This window comes from Aphelocoma coerulescens, chromosome 1A (assembly GCF_041296385.1).
Source record: "Aphelocoma coerulescens isolate FSJ_1873_10779 chromosome 1A, UR_Acoe_1.0, whole genome shotgun sequence".
NCBI lineage: Eukaryota > Metazoa > Chordata > Aves > Passeriformes > Corvidae > Aphelocoma > Aphelocoma coerulescens.
In genome coordinates this window covers 51,497,130-51,516,951 of record NC_091014.1, presented here as the reverse complement: position 1 = coordinate 51,516,951, position 19,822 = coordinate 51,497,130, and the positions used below count along the sequence as shown (strand labels likewise).

Below are 19,822 nucleotides of genomic sequence, written 5' to 3'. Positions count from 1 at the left end.
ACTGGAAGTGGAGAATTAAGAAAGGAAGGAAGGAATTGTCCAATGGCTTTTCAAAGGGTTTCAGTTCTATTTAAGAGGCAAACCTGGTGTTGCTCTGTGCAGCATTCTGCTGCCTGTTTAAACTGAGTCTTGCACTTCAGGAGGCAAAGCTGCTTTCAACCCTGCTGAAATCCTGTCGAGGGGCCCCACATGCAGCAGCATGTCCCTTGATTTGGGTGGTCTCCTCTGAGCCCAGATCCAGTTCTGAGGTGGGGCAGACAACAGTTGCAAGTAGGAAATGGTTTATGCCTCTTAAGCTTTGAAAGCCCTTGTTTCAAGCGGAGCATACGCATGCATGGAGTGACAGCTGTGGCAACTGAACCCTCCAGGTGGTGAGGATATTTCAGTCTCTGGCAGGGAGGACCTGTCTCAACCCTCTAAACTTCTCTAAGCGGGATGCTGGGGGGAGGGTGAGATCCTGGCAGGGGAATAGTGGCTCTAGCCTGGCTCTGCAAGCCAGGCTTGCAGAGAGGGGTGGCTGTGCCAAGCCTCTCTGCTCTGGCATTTAGAAGTTGGCACTGGGCAATGCCAGACTGACCTGCTGTCTCTCTTAATGGCTTTTGTGTGTGTGACACTGAGTCCTGCAGCTCTGCACGTGTGTGCCAGTCTGGGTAAGCAGGTCAGACCCGCTCCTTTGCTCCCTCGCCCAGCCATTTCCTTCATTCTCCCTTGCTCATCCTGATGAGGATCCAAGGTGACTCAAATTATGAGGAGCAATAAACACAGCTGAACTTTTGCTGCAGCAGAGCAAAGTCTCAAGGGGTGATCAGATAACAACCTACAAGCATTTTCACGGTGGAAACGGTGAGTTAAGAGGCAGAAATGATTTAGGCTGAATGAAGGAGATATTATTAAAGTTACAGGATAGCTGAGCAAAGGGGAAACTTAGGCTGAGTTTAGGGAAATGTTTCAAATGTGAGCCATCTCCTAGCAGTGGTAATCTTACTGTTTGAGTTGTTTCAGAACAGGTAGTGTGCTAAAGCAGGTGCTGTAGACAGTAATCCTGAAGTGACTGGAGGAAGGGCAAGACTATTAAGCAGAGGATTTCAATTTTTGATTTCTATGAATCATTTGGTGTTGGTCTCAACAGAAGCTTGCAGGCTGTGGCTGTATCAGCTATCACCCGTGATATGTAAAATATGTGGGTGAGAGGAAGTGGGAAGGACACTGGGAACTTAGCCTTGGGCAAGCTAACAATAATGAGACATAGTTCTTCATCTGTTGGGAATGATATGGGTCTAATTGATGATCAAAGCGTTTTTTGTACTGCCTTAAGTGCAGGGAGAGAATTGCTCTTCTCTTTTGCATGGGGTAGAGACGTGGAAGCACTTTGTCACCTTATTCTTGGATACACCTATTCGATAGATGGAGGCAAACTAGCCTCTTATGTATCTGACACAGCCCAAGTCAGGAAGGAGTTTGTATGTAGTTTAATAAAGAAAGAACAGCTTTGAAGAAAATAAACAGAGAATAGAAGTAAACACATGTGGTACTTTCCACTCAGTGTCTATGGAAAGAGAGCTAACAGTGAGGTAATGAGAGAGCTCCAAGGACTTTGAAGGCTTTGTCTGGGGGTGTGTGATGCCTTCCCCAAAAGAACAAGGCTGACTTGGGAGAAATAAGGGAAAATTGGAAACATTTTGTATATTAGATAGAAATGGATCTGTGGGACATTACAGGCATGGACAAAGGTGCATACGGGAGAGGGAGTGATTGTGAAGAACAGAAAGAAGACCTGCCCAAAAGGCCTTGGAGAAATGTTTCTGCCACTGTCATAGGAGCATTTATTTATAGCTGAAAACGATAATATAAGTGATGTTCAAGGCTAGTTAAAATAAACTAAACCATACCAGTTTTCATCTCAAACTACTGAAATGCCCTTGGGGGGCTGTTTACTGAGGGTCACCACAATAAACCCTTTTGGTCCAGGTGCTGGGTTGTTGCATTCACCACTGTGTATGGCACTTTCCATTGTCTGTAGTCTCTGCCATCTTTCTGCTCTGAATGTATGGAGATTTTCCTGGAGCATCATTCATTCTGTTTATCAGCACCTGAAGTGTGCAGGCACTTTCAAGACACATCTATCGTGCCCCAGATCCATCCTCCTTTTCTTTGTGTCTGTTGACAAAATTCCTGTAACAACAGGGCTGTGAGCCAGAAGAAGATTTATGGGCACTTATGTCATCTACATGGTAAGCAGTAATACGGGAAACAGCAGCACAAGAGTTGTCAGTGTACAAACCACCTGGGCTGAAGGTATGGTAGGGCAATCGTTAAAACAGTGTTAGAAAAAGAGGAATGCTTCTTCAGAGGTATACAATATGCAGCATGTCTACACTGCAGAGTAACCATGAGATTGGGAGCAAGTCCTAAGCTGAAATTGGGTCGTCAAAAATCAGAGAGTTGGAGAAACTTAGGTGTAAATTTTGGTGTGATTTATAGCTTTAAACCCCAGCTCTTAGGAGTAGCAGTTGATGAGGTTCCAGTCTGTCCTCCCTCTTTTTTTTTTTTTCATGGGTCTTCTTAGCTCCTCCAGTTTGCCCATAAGGCAGATGGTAGACAAAAGGATCAAAAAGTCACCAGTGGTCTGTCATTGGTAAATACAGAAACAGTGTTCCTCTTTGATCTGGACATACTTGTATTTCCTTGTGTGACAGCCCAGTAGCCATCTAGTGCAATGCTGACTTCCCTACAGCTTCTTCTGGTGCACTTGTTCTCCAGTGGTGTGTTGGATACCAGGCCCAAAGCACCTTCGAGGTTTATAAAGTATTTCCCAGGTGAGATGGACTTCTTCCTACTTCCAGCTAGATCCTGAAACAGAAGGATTGCTTCTGGATTCATTGTCTGATACTACTCAAACTGTCAGAGGAATGAAGGCAGTGTGAATTAAGATGCTGTCAAAGGTGAGCAAATACCAAAGGGTAGTGCTGATGTCTCACAGTGGGTCTGGCAGGACATCTGTCTTTAGGTAGTAATGGGACTGAGGTGGTGATAGTGGTGAGGCCTGGAATTGGGCTGGTGATGAGAGTAAGGCTGGGAATTAGAATTGCAGCTGGTGCAGATACAAAATTTGCTGTTGAATTCAGATTCTGTGGCCTAAAGTCTAAGCAAAGCCCAAAAAACAGTGGGATAGGAACTTCCTTGTGGCTCTCCAATGAAGCATAGGAGGGGGAAGCTGGAGGTAGGCTTTTCATTCTCCCATATGGAGCCAATATTCCTGTGAAGTTCCCTTTGCTGGTGGTTTTGGGCATGGTTCAGCCTCCTGTCCCAAGCATTGTCTTCCTCTTAATTAGGAAATCTGCCTTCAAGACAGCTTTTTGTCTGGAACTGCAGTATTACATGACTTCCTTTCCTCTTGCTGTCTTGAGCTTGGAGATTGGATTTGGGGGAGCCTGCAAACACCCTTCCAAGAGGGTATTGTGCTAGGCTACCTAGATGGCATGACTGCAGCAGGACCAGTGTCAGCACACAACAGAACTACCCCGATAAACCTGTGACCAGCCTTTGTTCTGCCTCAGTTTCCTTCTCTGACCTGAAGATTGCCTGGCTTTGCTGTACACTGCCGGAGTAGTAGTCTGTTTACAGTTAGCCTGGTTGAATGCACAGTGACCTATTTGTGTACTTTCTGTATTTTGAAATATCATCCGGAAATATCTCTTAATGCTGAGCTGTATTTTGCCTGTGCAGCCTAGTAATTTTCTATTAATACTTATCTTAGGTCTGATCCGCGTAAAAGTGCAGTGTCAAGTAAGGTTCTCATGATATTTTTAAGCAATCTAACCTTTGGTCCTGGCTAAATTCCAATTGGAATAATTACTGTCTGACTACCTACATTCCTCATGCATTTTCAATTGGAGAAGTTAGCTTTCACTTCCCATTTTGAAAGTGATTGTGTAACATTGCTCTGCAGTGAGTAGATGCTGCATTCCTCTACAGTGGTGAATATGTTTTATTGGTAAGTAAAATAAGATTATAGAGGTATAATGATTTTACTGGCATGTTTATACCTAAATATAGATATGTCTGTAAAACCACTTCATCTAATGGCCCTCCCATATATTATTTTCTAGGGAGTAAGAGACAATATCATAGTGTGCAGTTATGTGTAAAGGATTTTACACACCAGTCTGGAGTTTGGGATTTACTAAATTGTTTTGCAGTGCCAAAATCACAGAAAATACCTCCAACACCGTGTTGCCCCACACCACCTCTAAGGGAAAATCCTGTTCATGTAAAATACTTGGTAATAAAATATACTTGCATGTTTTTATAATCATTCTTGACTGGTGAAATTATATTGTAAAATTATTAAAATTTCTTGAAACAACAAAGGGTAAAGGTCCTGTTTTACAGCTGCATCCTTGTCAGGTGCTTACAAATTTCTTTGTGTGTGAATTTCTCCATTCCCCTTTTTCACTGGAAACAGGAACACACTTAGAAGGAGGTCCGTGTGCTGCCTCCAGTGCTTTCTTGATTGAGTACCTCGAATGTTTGCACTTAAACACTGTAGGAATTATGGACAAAACTTCTTGCTCTGTATGCAGAAACACATTTTCACAATAGTTCTGGGCTCCCCTTAGTCTGATAATAAGTCTGTGGTGGTTCACCCCACCTTGTCTCTACTAGCACACATTCAAAAGGGGCCTGCAGTGAGCCAGACCAGAGGAGGAACGTGAGGTGAGGTTGGTGTTGGGGTGTCTGTCCCTTACTCTAACAGCCAGCACATGCATGTGAGCAGGTGTGTGAAGAGTGGCTACTGATGTGAACACGAGTGAGCCCCAAGGAGGGAAGGGATTGTAACACCATGAGCACTCCTGTTTCAGTCTTTGAGCAGCTCACCCCTACGCTGCCTTGTGGGAGCTGAATGGTGAAAACCACACTCAGCCCTGGGTTGGGTGTGATTTGTTGATGTTCTCCTGCCTTATCACATCCCCAGCTGCCATCCTACGAGGGGACCTGGTACCTGCTATTCCCTCAGAAGAACACTGCTGTCTGGCACACAGACTGCCCATGGAGCACCTGAAAGACATAGCAAGCATGACAGACATGTTATGTATGAGCGAGAGATGGAGAGAGAGGTGTCTTGGTTGGTACAACACAGGTTACCTATGCATTTCTCTGCCTGATCCAGAGAGGGCTTATGGCTGAGGGTCCAAATTGGAAATTGTGGGTTGGCTACTGAGACCCAGACAACCTCCTCTTTGTATTATCTACTTCCTAGCCCTGGCTGCTCCCTGAATATCTGGCCAAAGCTTGAGGATCTGGCACTGTTCAGGTAACTCAATCTTGTGTTGAATGGAAAAATCTGCCCGAGTGGGGCACAGACACCCAACAGATTGGCACCTATGTGCTCTTCAGGATCTGGGCTCTTTTCTCCTGCTTGGACGTAGATGCTAGAGATTTATTGGCTTTGATGCAAATGAAGAGAAGGGAATGGGTTTCTTGTCTGCCATTTTTCCCACTGGGAGAAGCATGTGCTTGGGTGTGAAGTCTGACAGCTTCCATGACTGTCTGTATAGTTCCTGCATGAATGCTATCCAAGCCCTGGGTTGAAAGGCCCTGTAAAGTATTCCTGGTGGGAAAGGGGCTGGGAAAAACCTACACTCTCCTCCCTGGGCATCACAACTAGCCATTGCCTAGCCAAGCGTAATATACTGTATGAGTCGATGCAGAGGGACCGCAGGAGACATATTTTAAGAGAACAAATATAGCATTTAAGTGAGTGAGCAAGAGAGTGAGAGACAGAGAGTGTATAGAGTGCATTAAAGTTAATAAAGCATTGCAGAAATGGGGACTGCATTTCACTGTGAAGGAATCTAATTTAGTGACTCGTAATTGGAGGATAACAGTCATACTGGAATGAAGTTAACTGTTCATTTTGCCAAACTCTCAAAGTCTCTTGGTTCTCCTTGTGAGCATCTCTCAGAAAGTGAATCCTTCAGAGAGTTTAGAATCGATTGGTGCTTCACACCCGCAGTCCTTTTCAGCTTCTTAAGTGGATTTGGTTTCTCCAGTGCATATTTATTATCTATTTTATTATCTGCTTATTTATGTGGTAATATCAGTGCAGGATACATTCTCTCTGCTTAGAATGACAATGAGGGAGCAGGTGTTGAGCCTGTGTGTTCTCCTGGGCAGGGCAAGATGGGGCTTCTTGGGTCTTTTCCCTGTGGGTGGCTGGTGTCAGCAAGGGCTCTTTTGTGGACTTCCTGCTTCCACAAAGTTTTGCCAGCATTGTCCCTGTTGCTGTGACTTTCTGTTCATTTGATAGAGGTGTGTGTAGCAATGAACAGTATGGAAGGGTCCCATTCTTGGACACCCAAGACCAGAGGTGTAGCACAAAGAAGCTCAGGGCTGATGTATTTATTTCAAATGTGCCTGTACTGAAGAACAGAATTATGGGCACGAGTAGCTGAGCAGAACCTGTTGTGTTGAGGGAAAGTCTTCTTTAGTTTGAAATGCCTGAAATCTCCTTGGGACATCAGTGTGGCCCTGGGTGGGCACACTGAGCAGTGCTACCTCCCACAGGGGTGGTGGGCAGATGGGCGGAACACTGCTCTGTTGTCTCTGATATTTACACTGCATAGGTGCTGTAAGAATTAGTTCATTAGTGTTTGTAGAGTGCCTTGAAGATGAAAAGTGCTGTGGAAATGTGAACTATTATTAAAGTGCAACTCAAGAAAGAGCGAGGAACAGTCCTGCAGGGACATGTCCCACTCAGGCAGGGGCTAGAGAGATGACTTCATCAGGTTTTTCCATTTCTACTGATGTGATTACAAAATATAGTGGACATGCTCAGGGAGAAGATTGATGTAACATGCCTGGCTGTAGTAGCTGAGGGTGAACCATTGTAAGCTCTGTTGGCATTTCTACTTCCGTGCAAACATAGCTGTCAGATGGACTTGGAGGGTCCTGATCCGGTTTTGACCATGACCGCTGGGAAATTTTGTATTCCTGGCTTTTAAAAGAAAAAAAAGAATCTGGTATTGGTGGGAAGCATATGACTGTGCTACACATGGGAGCTGTGTGTGCCCTGGTGATGGTACGAAGGTTGTGTGCAATGGATACGCACATACATGTACATCCAATGACCTTGCCCATTTGTCCTCACTTTGTTCTGGAGGGCCTGTGCTGAGAAAGGAAAAGGGAGTCCTTATCTGCCTGGTCTCCTCAGTCTCCCTGCCTATACCTCCAGCACAAGTCCAAATTGATCGCAAGCACCAGTCATTCCTTTGTGTTGAGGGTAAGCACTCAGACATGGGCTTGACATACGCAATTAATTTCACAAAGACAGCGGATCAGCTGTCAAAGGACCATTCTCTATCATTTTTGACTTGGGTCTCAGAGTGACATGGGACCTGAGAAATGACACGATCCCATCTTCTGCTGACAGCTGTTCTCTAAAGTGATTCCAGACTCTGAAGTAGGGGCTGGACTGGTCTGACCCCCCAACAACAACAGCCCCTCTGAATGTAGCCAAAGGGCTAGGTGTCAGACTAGAAGGATTGTTGAGAGGAGAGCTAGTGGCTGAGGAAGATCAATGGATCTTCCTTGAAGGCTGAGTGCATGATTGACTTGTCAATTAATCACTTTGTTTTGCTTTCCCCCTTTCCTTTTTCTCTTCCTCTCTCAGGGAGTGTAAGAGCTGAAGATGAGGCCCAGGGTGGAGTGCTACTCTCCAAGGTTTTGGCTGGTGCTGGCAGTCCTCGCAACAACAGGGAGCGGGGCCCATGCCCAGAAAAGCCACCCGAGCATTGGCATTGCAGTCATCCTGGTGGGGACCTCAGACGAAGTGGCCATCAAAGATGCCCACGAGAAAGATGACTTCCACCACCTCTCAGTGGTGCCTCGGGTGGAGCTGGTGGCCATGAATGAGACAGATCCCAAGAGCATCATCACCCGCATCTGTGACCTCATGTCAGACCGGAAGATTCAAGGGGTGGTATTCGCTGATGACACAGACCAGGAAGCCATTGCCCAGATCCTGGACTTCATCTCTGCCCAGACCCTCACTCCCATCCTGGGCATCCATGGAGGCTCCTCTATGATCATGGCAGATAAGGTAAATTTAAATGAGCTTCCTTCTATTGCAGACCCGTGGCTCCAAACTTAAAACAAAGAGAAGTATCTTATTCTGTGATCCTCAGGTGGTGTCTCATGGGGCCAAAGGCTTGGGGGATTAGACAGCTTCAGATTCAAAGACAGATTAAAAGAGCTGTCTGTGTGTAGCACTACTGAGAAGAGCCTATTAATCATGTGGAATTACCTGCAACAGAGAAAAACTGAGGAGGAAAAGAAGCAGGTAGAAGAAACCTACAAAAGAATCAGCCCTTTTCTTCTTCCTTAGGAAGGGTAAAGAGCCCCTGACAATTGTAATTTTTTTAAGGTTTTATTTTTGCCTGTATTGTACCTTAGAAGAGCTAGGGATCATAGCCTGGGATTTTTCCTGCATGTAGCTGGAGGACATTGTGGTATTTTCAGGGATGCTTAATGCAGCTCTTACATCTTAATTGGAATATAATTGAATCTTTAATAAAGCCATCCTCTCTATAAAATGTTCATTAGCTCCTGAAGTTAAATAGGTGTTAGCTAAAGTGACTAACCAGTCTGAACCAGTCCAGCTAAATCTTTCTTTTTTCCACTGCACTACTTTATTCCTTCATATCACAGACATTTCATTGTTTTCCCAGGCCCTAGCCAGTCTTCTGAGGAATTACTACACAAACAAGCCATCCTGCTACTGCTTTTGAACAGGGCAAGATGCAGAGAGGGAGTAGCATCTTTCCACCTTCAGGAACAGGATGTGCAGCAATTCACACCTGAGTGTGCATTTGGCCAGACCGTGTGCCTAACAGTGGCCTCAGGGCTACTGTTGGCCAGTGGGAACATGCGAGAGGAGCTGGCTGTCCCTTGCCTTGCAGGCTTGAAGCCAGACAGTCAGGGCCAAGGCTTTTATTGAGAAGACCCTCTTGACCATTCTTTGTGCATCCCAAAGAAGTAAACAGGGACACAAGCTGACAGCCTTTTTCTTTTACAGATGGCTCTGAAGTGAATCTGAGACATTTAACTAGGCAGAATTAGGGCTAACTGAATGAAGGGTGAGAATTGACCTGGTCACTATAGCAGCTTTTCCTCAGAAAGAGATCTAGTGAGATGAGAAATCCAGGCACATTCTGTTTTATTTACCTTGCAAGTAAATAATCCAGTGCAGGGTATTGAAGGTGCTAACAAATTATTTTCTCACTCTTTGACCAACTGTTCAGTTGCCAAATAACACACAGTTAGTATGCAGAGTTATTTTCTCATATCGGCCTTTAAACTGAAATAGTCACTGAATAATCATGGGCCTTTTTTCTCTCACTCCTTGAACAGTTGCACATGTGCTGAAGTTACCTATTCCACTCACAGTGAAGCTTTTCTGCCTTGGAGGCCATGCAGGCAGCAATGCAGCATCTTGATGATCTCCTGCCTGCTGTGTTGCATGTTTATCTATGTCTGTGCAAAAGAGAGTTGGAAGCAGTGCTCAAGTGCTGCATTTCACACTTGGGGTGACATTTTACATCTTTTGACAAGTGTAAGAGTTACTGACACAAGACCTCCTGAACACTGGGAAAAGGTCCTTGTGACTTTGAACATGGCAGGCCAAATTCTGATTTCTGATTCCCGCAGTGTAAATCCAGCATAACCCCGTTGCTTTTGGCAGGATTAGATCAGATTTACGCTGCTGTAATTCAAAGAGAAGTTTGGCCTATTGAACTTCGAAAAGGTTTTTCTTTCTACCTGTCCCTAGTCTCTCCTTGGGAAGGCAGCATCTCCTGCCACTGCCCTTTGTACCCCACTGGCTTTCTTCTAAAGAGCGTTCTGGCAGGCAGGCAGCCCACAGGGAGCTCAAAGGTGAAAGCCTTATGAATGGAGACTTCTGTTTTACCAAACTCCTTTTTTTTTTTTTTTTTTTTTTTTTTTTTGGGTTTTGCAGACAGGAGGTTTGCAGGTTATGTACAAAGATCTGCAGTTTTAGGAAAGGCCAAGGTTTCTTTGAAACATAATTTGAAAAGGCTGACCTTTACAACTTCTGATCCACAGGTGTGTAATCTTTAATGGATAATATTTATTTGATGAATTGAATTAAAATATGGTAGAGAGTAAATACACTGAAATTCTACTAAAAATACTGAAGTCAGCCTGGTAAGTCCTTAAACAATGTATTTCCCACAGAAGGTCTTGACAGAGGCTTTGCTTTTAGTGACTCTTAGTCATATTCTTTGCAGATGAATTGTGTGGCTGAGGTTTGATCCTGCAAGCATGGCTTGCTTCTTTCAGCATCCCCTCAACGCCCACAGCAGTCAGCTGTGATTGAACTTGCTCAGCATTTCACAGGTTCAGATCTGCACTTACAGCTTCGTTATGCTCCCCGTGTGTTTGCGATCAGTAGCGCCAATGCAAACTTAAGGAATGCTAGAAACCACTAATGCCTTGGTGTGACAGATAAGTCCCTCTTCACTGGAGTTTAATGCACAAAATCTCCCCAGTCAAACCACATTTCCTGAAGTAGCATGTGAAATTCTGTTTCACCTTCAGCGAGGGTTTAATAAGTGTTCTGTTAGGAAATGTGGGTCATGTGTAAAAAGGGCTTTGTAATGTACTATGCAACTGGTAAATTGAGACACAAAAGGGCAGGCAAAAAGAAAAAAAATTAGGATTTCAAGCCTGAATTTTCTTTTGTCCTGTATATAAAGACAGAAATATTGTATAATATGCACTATAAGCTGGCTTTATCTCAGTTAATATTCATCTAGAAGTTTACTACCCACCAGCTGGAGATCTAGGCATCAGTGGTAAAGGAGGCACCACCTGAGGACATTTCACCCCACTCAATTCAGGGTGCAGTGAAATGCTCGTGGGACAGTCTTGTGTCTCCTCACTGATTACTGCAGAAGGCTGTACCTCAACTTGTTCATGATGCCTCCAGTTAAATGCCATGAATCCTGCTCTAGGGTTGACATAACAGGTGGAGGTATGTTGCTGAAAGTGGAACATCTCTTTTTCCTGATTGTTTTGTTCAGACTCACATTGTTAAATATTGCATTTGATTAGATTTTGTAAATAATGTTTACATATTTTTGTTTCCCCTGTGTTTTGCCTTTTTCCTCTGAAAAATAAGTATACAGGAATTTACATGTTTTTGCTGTTTTCACTCCTTGGTGCTCGTCTCTAACTCCACCTGCTTACCTGTTACAGAGTATTACATTTAATTTCTGCCTAATCTGGCATAAGAAGAAAGTGACCAGATGATCTGTGCACACTGTGGTCTGGGTTTAGTTCCAGGAGAACGGTGAAGCAGAGACATGTGATGTGCCTCACTCGAGCTCTGGAGAGGCCGCTTTGCCGAGTGAGAGTTCTGTCATAGCTGGTTCAGTCCCTTGAGTTTGATAAGCATGCCAGCAGTGACACCAGATGGAGTGAAGTGCAGCAGTCCTTTTGTTGGGGCTGGGTGGCCTGGGAGTGATGGCTGAGGGGGTCTGACAGACCCCATGTTTGTTCTGCTCAGATGGGCAAGGCCGTAGCTCTGGGACAGGGTAGTAGAGTGCTCACACTGTTTCAGCCATGTAAGAAAGCACCTTATTTTGCTGCTGATTTCTTGAAAAGGACTAGGGCAATAGCATCATATCGCCAGGGTCTATGATGAGAAAGGGAATAGCATTGATCACTGGTGATCTGTGTTTAATCCAAAATAGATGAGATGGAGAGGAGAGAAATGTGCACCATCACCAGTGTTAGGTTTCTGTGGTCCAAAAACTTTGATGTGGAAGATTGCTGGTCTCTTCAGTTTGCCTGATGTTGCTGCAATGACCTGACTTTGAACGGCTTTGTGTTTCGTGATTTTAAGCATTAGTTTGTATTGTCTAGAGGACTGCAATGCACTTTTGACCAGAGAGCATATCTGCTGGCCTTTCAGCATTTAAAATAATTTCTTGTTTCTCCCCAATTGTTTTGAAAGCAGAAATTAAATTGTATGAGGATGCCCTGTGTTAGGAGACTGATGGTGAAAGTAAACCTTCAAGACTGCAAACCAAGCTTCAGTTCAGATAACCACACAAACCAGTATCTTGGGTTGCAGACCCGCAACTGGAAATCTGGACTAGGCTTTTCTTCATTCTCTTTTCAATATTACCTAAAATGAGTTCTTTCCAGACCTAAAATTAGTTCTTCAGAGGTAGAAGGTAAAGGAACAGTCACAAAAAAAAGGAAATAACATTTACAAATGTACATTCAGAGGTATGTCAAGAGAAGGGTGAATTGTTATTCTGATTTACAAAACTTACTGTGTTGGAAGAGATTTAGTTTCTTGCCTAAAAAATGACCACACCATTTGGCTGACTGGTCCATTGTGTAATGACAGACTATTTATTTGTTTTAAAATAACAGAAGAAATCAACTTGGTGATAATGAATGCAGAAAAGGTAAGAGCAGAAAATGCCTTGGGTTCTCTTACAGCACAGCTGGTGGCCATCACTTTTGCTGGAACTGTTCCTCATTACTTCTTCACAGTCACGTTATTTTGCCAACGTTTCTTGTCCTGGGCAGCTTTATAGTAACACAATGGTGCACAGGCAGAAGAGGAAAAAAGTATTGGAAGAAGAGGATGGTTATGTTTTCCCAGGTGAAAATCAGTCTTCTGTGTCTCTGCATCCCTTGCTATTTTCTCCAGGGCTTGCCCACACAGGGATACATGCAGTATGCATCAGCATGCTGATGGAAATAAAACGGTAGGGAAGAGTGATCTTTCACTGGGCCGTGCCAGTAATACAATTTGTATAAAAGCTACATAAAACTAACCAGAAATTTAAAATCCTTCCTTCTCCTTCCTTTTTTTTCACACAGTGTGGAGCTGGCTTTTCTCTGACTCCCTCCACCACTTCGTTGTTTTTTTCCATTTATTCTAAGGCTGCAATATTTTCCTCTGCCTTTTTATCCCCACTTTATAAATCCCTTTATTTTTGTTTTCTCTAAAACGTCCAAGACACATTGTCTCTCTCTTTCAATGCTGAAGGTTGCTGTGATCACTCCATGTTTGGGCCATGCTGCTGCAGCAGTCATTTCTTTGGTCTTTGGGTGAGGAGCAAGTCCAAAGTTGGACAGTGAGGGTAAAGCACCAGGGAAGGAGAGTAGCTGTTGGCCAGAGTGCAGCAAAGTGATGCTGCAGGTACAGGCAAGCCAAAACGAGTTGGATAAGCTGAGCACCTAGATACGCACTGAAACCAGGACAAAGTCAAAGACACTGGGACAGTGCTGCTAAAAGCAGAACATCTGTAATTAAAAGGAAAGCACTTTCACACTCAGGTTTTCAAAGGTTAAGTAATAGGGATGCATGGGGAATGAAAACCTCATTTTTTGGGTGCAAATTTGTTTCATTTCCATTACGGATGACATCTGAAATTTTTCAAGCCCTTGTGTGAAGGAAATTCAGTGGGAAAAAAAAAAAAAAAGAAAAGAAAAAAAGATAAAGTTCCCTTTGAATGGATTATATGAATTGAAGTAAAATAAATTCCAAACAAGATGCTGCTTAGAAGGGAGGAAAAAGGCACATTTTGGTCTGCAGACGTTGAAAGATTTCTATCCCTTTTTTCCCTCCAAACAAATTTATATGCAGTTCATGTAATTTCACAAAGTGTTTTCATTTCTCTGAAGCTGCATTTGATGATAGTAATAGTTTAAATGTTTCTTAAACTAATCTAATGATTAGCAAAGATGAGTTTGATTAAAAAAAATAAAATAAAAAGAAATCAGCAGTTTCCTTTCAAGCTCTTAATAATTTTATTACGGATGTGATTAATACACTTCTTTTGCTTTTGGTACTCTGTTTCCTTCTGCTGCCAAAATAATGCTCCCTGTAGCTCACAAATAATGAACCAAATATCATGTGTCCTCAAATTACGAGTCTGCTGCAAAGGTTGGGGAAGGAGAATAAAAGGTAAGTCACAGAGACATAGGCAATAAAAGCCAGTATTGTATGCCAGTGTTGTTTTTCCCTTGTATACACATGTAATAAAAAGCCAGGTGGGTCTGTAATTTATGTTTACATCTGTGTCTAATTAACCCATACAAAATAACATTTTCTTTTATTCATGTAAAGAAAGGGAGTATAGGCAGCATATTTTTGTGAAGTTTAACACCTGAGAATTTCCCTAGCACTATTTTTATTACTTTACAAATAAATTACAGCACTTAAGAACCCTCAGATATTAGGAAACTGGGAAATGAACTTTTAAGAGCTTTAACCTCTCCCCAGGGCCATTAAATCCTTCAATGTGAACTCACATTTTTTAAACAAGAGCTCAAGTACTCTCATTAGTATTATTTCAATGAAAATATGACTTTTCAAAGAAATGTATAATTTCTTTTATTAAATATACATTAAAATAGTGTTGGGGTGTTTTGTTTTGGTTTGGTTTGGTTTTTTTTTTTTAATTTTTAAAGCTTCCTTCTACTTCATCTCCAATTTTCTTGGGAGGAACTCCATTTCAAGGCCTTCGCTTTTTCTGGGGTATTGTTTTCAAGAGTCACAGGAAAAAAATGTGGAGTTGATTCCTTTTTTTTTTTTTTTTTGTTTATCGCTTAAAAGCAACAAGAAAGCCTCTTTAAAAAAACAAAGAAAATAAAATTCTTATGGAAGTGTAAATTTCCATGAAATATCCCTGTCACTTTTCCCCTCCTAATAATTTATACTGGATGCACTTCATATTTGCCCTGAGCCTTGGACACCTGATGCTCGAAGGTGTTTACCTGAGTTTGACTGTCACAGAATTGGGAAAGAGAAAACCTGGTACCCTGGTGAGACTCATGCCCTGCTAAGGTGCCCTGGGATGCTTCTGGGCAGAAGCAGTGCTGAGGGAGAGGATGACCACACAGAGGTGTGGGTGCCTTCCTTTAGCAGAAGTTGTCTCAGGCAACAAATGTAAAGCAAAAGTGAAGTCTGATTCCTTTGCATCAGCCTTCTGCAGCTATTTATAAGCTGTTTTGTTTCGGGTCATAGGATTTTTCCTTCAGTACAGAGTGTTAGTTTTCTTCTGTTGTTATAGTGATGTTTTCTTTTGAGGGACAGAAGACCTTTCCTTCCCTAGCTCTGCACGCAACTTCTGCAACCCACCTGAGGTAAAGAGAAGGTGAATTAACCTTGTCATTACTCTTGCTTAAATGCAGTGTTGCCACTGTCTACCTGGAAATAGAACTGTTGAAGTGTCTGTGAGGAAAATGTTCATTTCCACCTAGCTTGGACCTGGGCATCTGTGAAAAAGCTCTTTCTTGATCGATTTCTAACCTTGATTTTCACACTAATGATATTTAGGTAGATCTCTAAATCTGTAAGCACTTACCTAAAGAAAATCTGGAAGCTTGATGAGCTCTGACCAATAGTTATTTATAATCTTTATCTCAACCCCTTTCTTCAAAACAAAAAAAGCCAACAAAAAGGTCTTAAATCAATTTGTGCCATCCCCAGCCAGACAAGAAGATTAGTTTCTTCAATCTGGACAGGCAGTCCTTTATTACAACCCCAAGCAGTAACTTGTCTCACAAAATCTAAATTAATTACACTCAAACTTGTCCCTACCCTAAACTGGCCTCAAAATGAAATTGAAAACACGGAGTGTGAAATTGCCCAATGCTGCTGCTTTAGATCTGCATATCATTCCCCAGTAACTGCAGGAGAGAGAGAAACGATTCTTTCCAGGGAATCTCTTATTCTCTTTGCCTTTTATTTGCCTCATTAGCCAAATTTGGAGGGGATGGGTTATGAAGGAAGCTAAGGGAATTACAGATACACAGGCTGGGAAAAAACAGGGTACAGAAGAAGACATAGTTGTAGTCTGTGACTCTGTTAATGGTCTGGAGCAGTTGATATATGAAGAAAGAGTGAAACAGCTGTATGTGCGTAGTGTAGATTGGCTGAACAATGAGTCAGGATGTGATTTATATACTCAATGAATAAAGGTAGACTAGAGAAAAAAATGCTTAGTGTAGCTGCCAGAAACAGAATAAGAATGACAGGATAAAGTTAGGGAAATATATTAAATGATGTATTATGATACATTAAATGATAATAATAAATGATATATGTATGTATCAAGGAAAAGGCTCAGACACTGAGTTTTATTAGGAAGTACTCTAGACTTCTTAGGGAAGAAATGGAAACCATGTTTCTTCAGCTGTGTTCGAACAGGACTGAACTGGGTGCTGGAGAAGATGTTATATAGATGAAACAGAGGAGAAAGAGGATAAAGAAATTGAAAGACAGATAGGAAAACTTCTCCTGAACCTAGGATCATGGGGAGAAAATTAAGGAAAAAAAAGAGTAAGTTCTGAGAGTGAGAAAAAAAATACCTTAAAGGCTCTGTCCAAGTGATTTCTCTCTGTGCTTGGCAATAGCTTTTAGCTGTGTATCTGTGAGGTTCCTGATAATAACAATAAATGCAGGTTTCAGAGGAAGGGGGAAGACAGGAATGAAGGATGTGGAGAGTCTGAGGGCGAGCAGGCAAAAAAGTAAAAGAGGCAGGTACGTGCAGTGAGGAGAGTTGATCTAAAAGGTGCCAACAGAATCCAGCAGTTCTAATAGACCCACGTCCTCACTGCAGCTCTGCTATAAAACATGACTTTAAGACACTTGCTTAACTGCTGTCTACAGCACTTTGCCCTTTACAAGAAGACCATAACAATGTTTTTGTAAAATTTGAGCTCTACAAAAGGCAAAAACCTAATTACTAGGAAACAATTAATGGATTTTTCTGACTGAAGTAAATACAATGCTTGAGATGAAAATCTGGGCTCCAGGAGGAGAAGCTTTAACCCCCATTAGAGGTGGTGGCTGAATAGCTGCATCATGCTGGAGAACTCATTTTATGCAGGGCTGATAGTACCATCTATTGTAAGCTTGGCCAGCATTCCCATTATAAAATCCTCATGGGGGTTTCCTGTAATTTTGCCAGACTGTGACTGTTTGAGCAAAATTTCCTATGCCAGGTGTATGCCTCAAGCTGACTGATTTATTTTGCTATTTATTTGGAAAATAAAACATCTCTCTCTGAAAATGTGGCACGGGACGATATGTGATATATCTATGTTGCAAGTGCTGTCACATTTTCCTCCAAAGGTTCTGCCTGACCACCACATGTTCTCAGAGCAAGGACACGGGGCTGGAGCAGGGGTGTCTTGCAGGGAAGGACATGTAACCAGAGATGTGCTTTTGCTACCACTGCATAGGCTGCCCCAAGTTTGGCCTTCCTTGTTGTAAGTGTAAGAAACTGCGGATGTACCTAGAGTCTTTTTAGATGTTTGCCACGTCTCTTGGAAAGAACTTGTCTTTGAAAACTGTGCTTCAAAACTGCACCTGGCTCTGGGGGCTGCACAGGCTATGCTGGAGCTGGAGTTCTCCTGTGGGATCCTGGTGGGATCCAGCCAGGAGAAATGTGCTGTGCAGCAGGGAATCTGGGCTGAGATGTGGGTGGAGTGGGGGGGCATGCAGGGTATTCTGAGGAGCCAGAGCAGAGGATGAGCATATGGAAGAGATCCTGATACAAGGAGATGGGCAGGGGGACTGGATAAAAGGTGGGAAGCAGGAGCTGGTGGATGGGAAAATGGAGAGAGCGAAAAAGGTATACCTGACCAGGTTATGCTTCCTTGCTGGCCACAGGAGCAAGAGCCAGGGAGCACAGGGGGTGGCAGAACTGCTGAGCAAATGGGATGAGGAGTGTGAAATGAAAGTGGAAAACCTGTCAGGTGGAAACTGCGTAGTAGAGAAGACCAGACCTGGGCCAGGGCAGGGCACAGGACAGTGGGATTGGGCAGCAATGCTTCCCGAGTGTGCTGCTTCCCTCCAGCTGGGCAGAAATATTCCTTTCCCATTCTGCCCTGAGCCACAAAGGAAGTCAGAAATGACTGTGGGGTGACTGGGACACTGGCATCTGTGCTTCCCACTGGGGGAAGGCCAGCGGGTCTTCCAAAGTGTGCCTGGGGCTGGCTCAGCTGTGCACTCCTTCAGCCAGCATGCCCCGTTCCAGCGCCCCAGGCCTCATGGGCAGGGGGAAAAGCTCCTGTGAGGAGGGGGAAAGGCCCTCACAGCCTCCACCAGCTGCCTGGCTTGGGGCCAGCATGGTCACTGTCTGGGCTCTGCGCTGGAGGGGATCAGCTCCATGATGGAGCTGCCAGCTCCTCCATGTGCGAGCACCTGCAGCACAGCGCTTTGTCCTCGCTCCTGCTTCGGCTCAGCTGCTTTCTGCAGAGGCAGAGCTGTGTCCTTGCCCCCGCAGCACTGAGGTGTGCGCCAAAGAGCCAATGGCCCTGCCATGGGGCTGGGCTGAGCATACCCCAAGCCACCAGCCCTGCTGGGTGTCAAATCCTGCTCTGTACCTGCCCCCATTCCTGTCTTCTCCCTTCTCCTGCTTCCCTTCCTCTCACCTTCTCCTGTCTGTCACTCTACCCATTTCTTAATTCTTGTTTGCACTGTGCTTTGAAAATGAAGAGTGCTGTATAAATGTTAAGTGTTATTATTATTATTTCTCCTTTCTAATTGGCATCCCTCACTCTCCTCTTGCTATTGTGGCTTCCAGAGAGAATGTGTGGGCTTACATTATTTATAGCTGTGTGAGAGTAATTACAGAAATGATTTAATTACTCAGTTAATACTGTTCTCTACATCACCAGCTTGACAAGCTAGTGATCCTCTCACCACAGCCAAACATGCAGACTAGCATCCATGTCACAGATGAGTGGGTAAGGGGAGGCAAAGCCTGGGGAATGATTTGTTACAGCCCTGCACGTTGCTGGTTACTCCCCCTGGGCTAAGGGATGAGGCTGCTGATCTCTCAGGGGCTTGGCCAGGGGGCAGTGTGTGGTGTCACCTCAGCAGGGGCAGAGCTGCCCCCAAGGAAGTGGTGTGCAGAGATGGTTCATGGCTCTCAGATAACAGGGGCTACCTCCAACACAAACCTGCTCAAGCTGAAGATTCAATGTTTGGTGTGCTGCATTAACCAGCTCTTCACATTTATCAAAGATCAGAGATCTGGCACGGTTTTGTTTTCTCAACTTCTATTTAAGCCTGCCAGATCAGAAGGTAGGGTTCACGCACCCTGCATGGGGTCAGAGTGTGAGGTAAAATCACCATTGCCAGAAATGTTCTTTCTTGCAAGTGGCCATGTGTAGATCTGACCCTCTTTAACTAAATAAGCTTTCCCTCTGAAGGGGGTGGCTTCTTCTTGCTGAGACTCATGCCATTGGAAATGAAGTGTTTCCATCACTTCCAGTTCACAAAGACTTGTGAAGAGCGGGGAATGGAATGTCCTGTTTCTGGTGCAGTATGGAAGGAGTTTGAGCGAGGAGAGTACGTGCTTTCCTTCAGGGCATGCACTGAGCAGATGGTTACCAATACCTTTTAGTTATCTATCAGAGTCAGTTGAAAAAAGCCACACAAACCACCTCGTGAGCTCAGGAGAAATGTAATGAAAAAGATTCTTTTCTGACAGCACTGTAGATAAAAATAAGGGGTCAGTGAATTCTTAAAGGAGACAGTTGCTTGAGAAGCGGAGAGAGAGGCTTTTGTTGGATAATGGGGTATTTGTCAGATAACAGTGTATGGGGAGAGCATCTCAGAAGTTCCTGCTTTCCATGTCTCCAAATTGCCTGTATGCCTCCATTTGGGCTCCTTCATGGCCCGGGCAGTGGGCCAGGTTCAGACTGTTCCTCGACATGGCAGGGCTGGGTGGGCGGCGGGAGGGTTTGGGAACAGGTGGCA

At 43.8% G+C, this 19,822-nt stretch overlaps 1 protein-coding gene across 9 annotated transcripts in view; it reads left to right on the top strand.

The window, feature by feature from the left end:
- GRIN2B (glutamate ionotropic receptor NMDA type subunit 2B) overlaps nucleotides 1-19,822 on the top strand; it is a 274,094-nt gene that overhangs the window by 94,882 nt on the left and 159,390 nt on the right. For all 9 annotated transcript variants that reach the window (XM_069001965.1, XM_069001950.1, XM_069001943.1 and 6 more), the window contains one exon: nucleotides 7,673-8,101. In XM_069001965.1, the coding sequence (XP_068858066.1) occupies nucleotides 7,691-8,101 (411 nt within the window). In that variant the 5' untranslated portion in view covers nucleotides 7,673-7,690. The remainder of the gene's footprint in view (nucleotides 1-7,672; nucleotides 8,102-19,822) is intronic.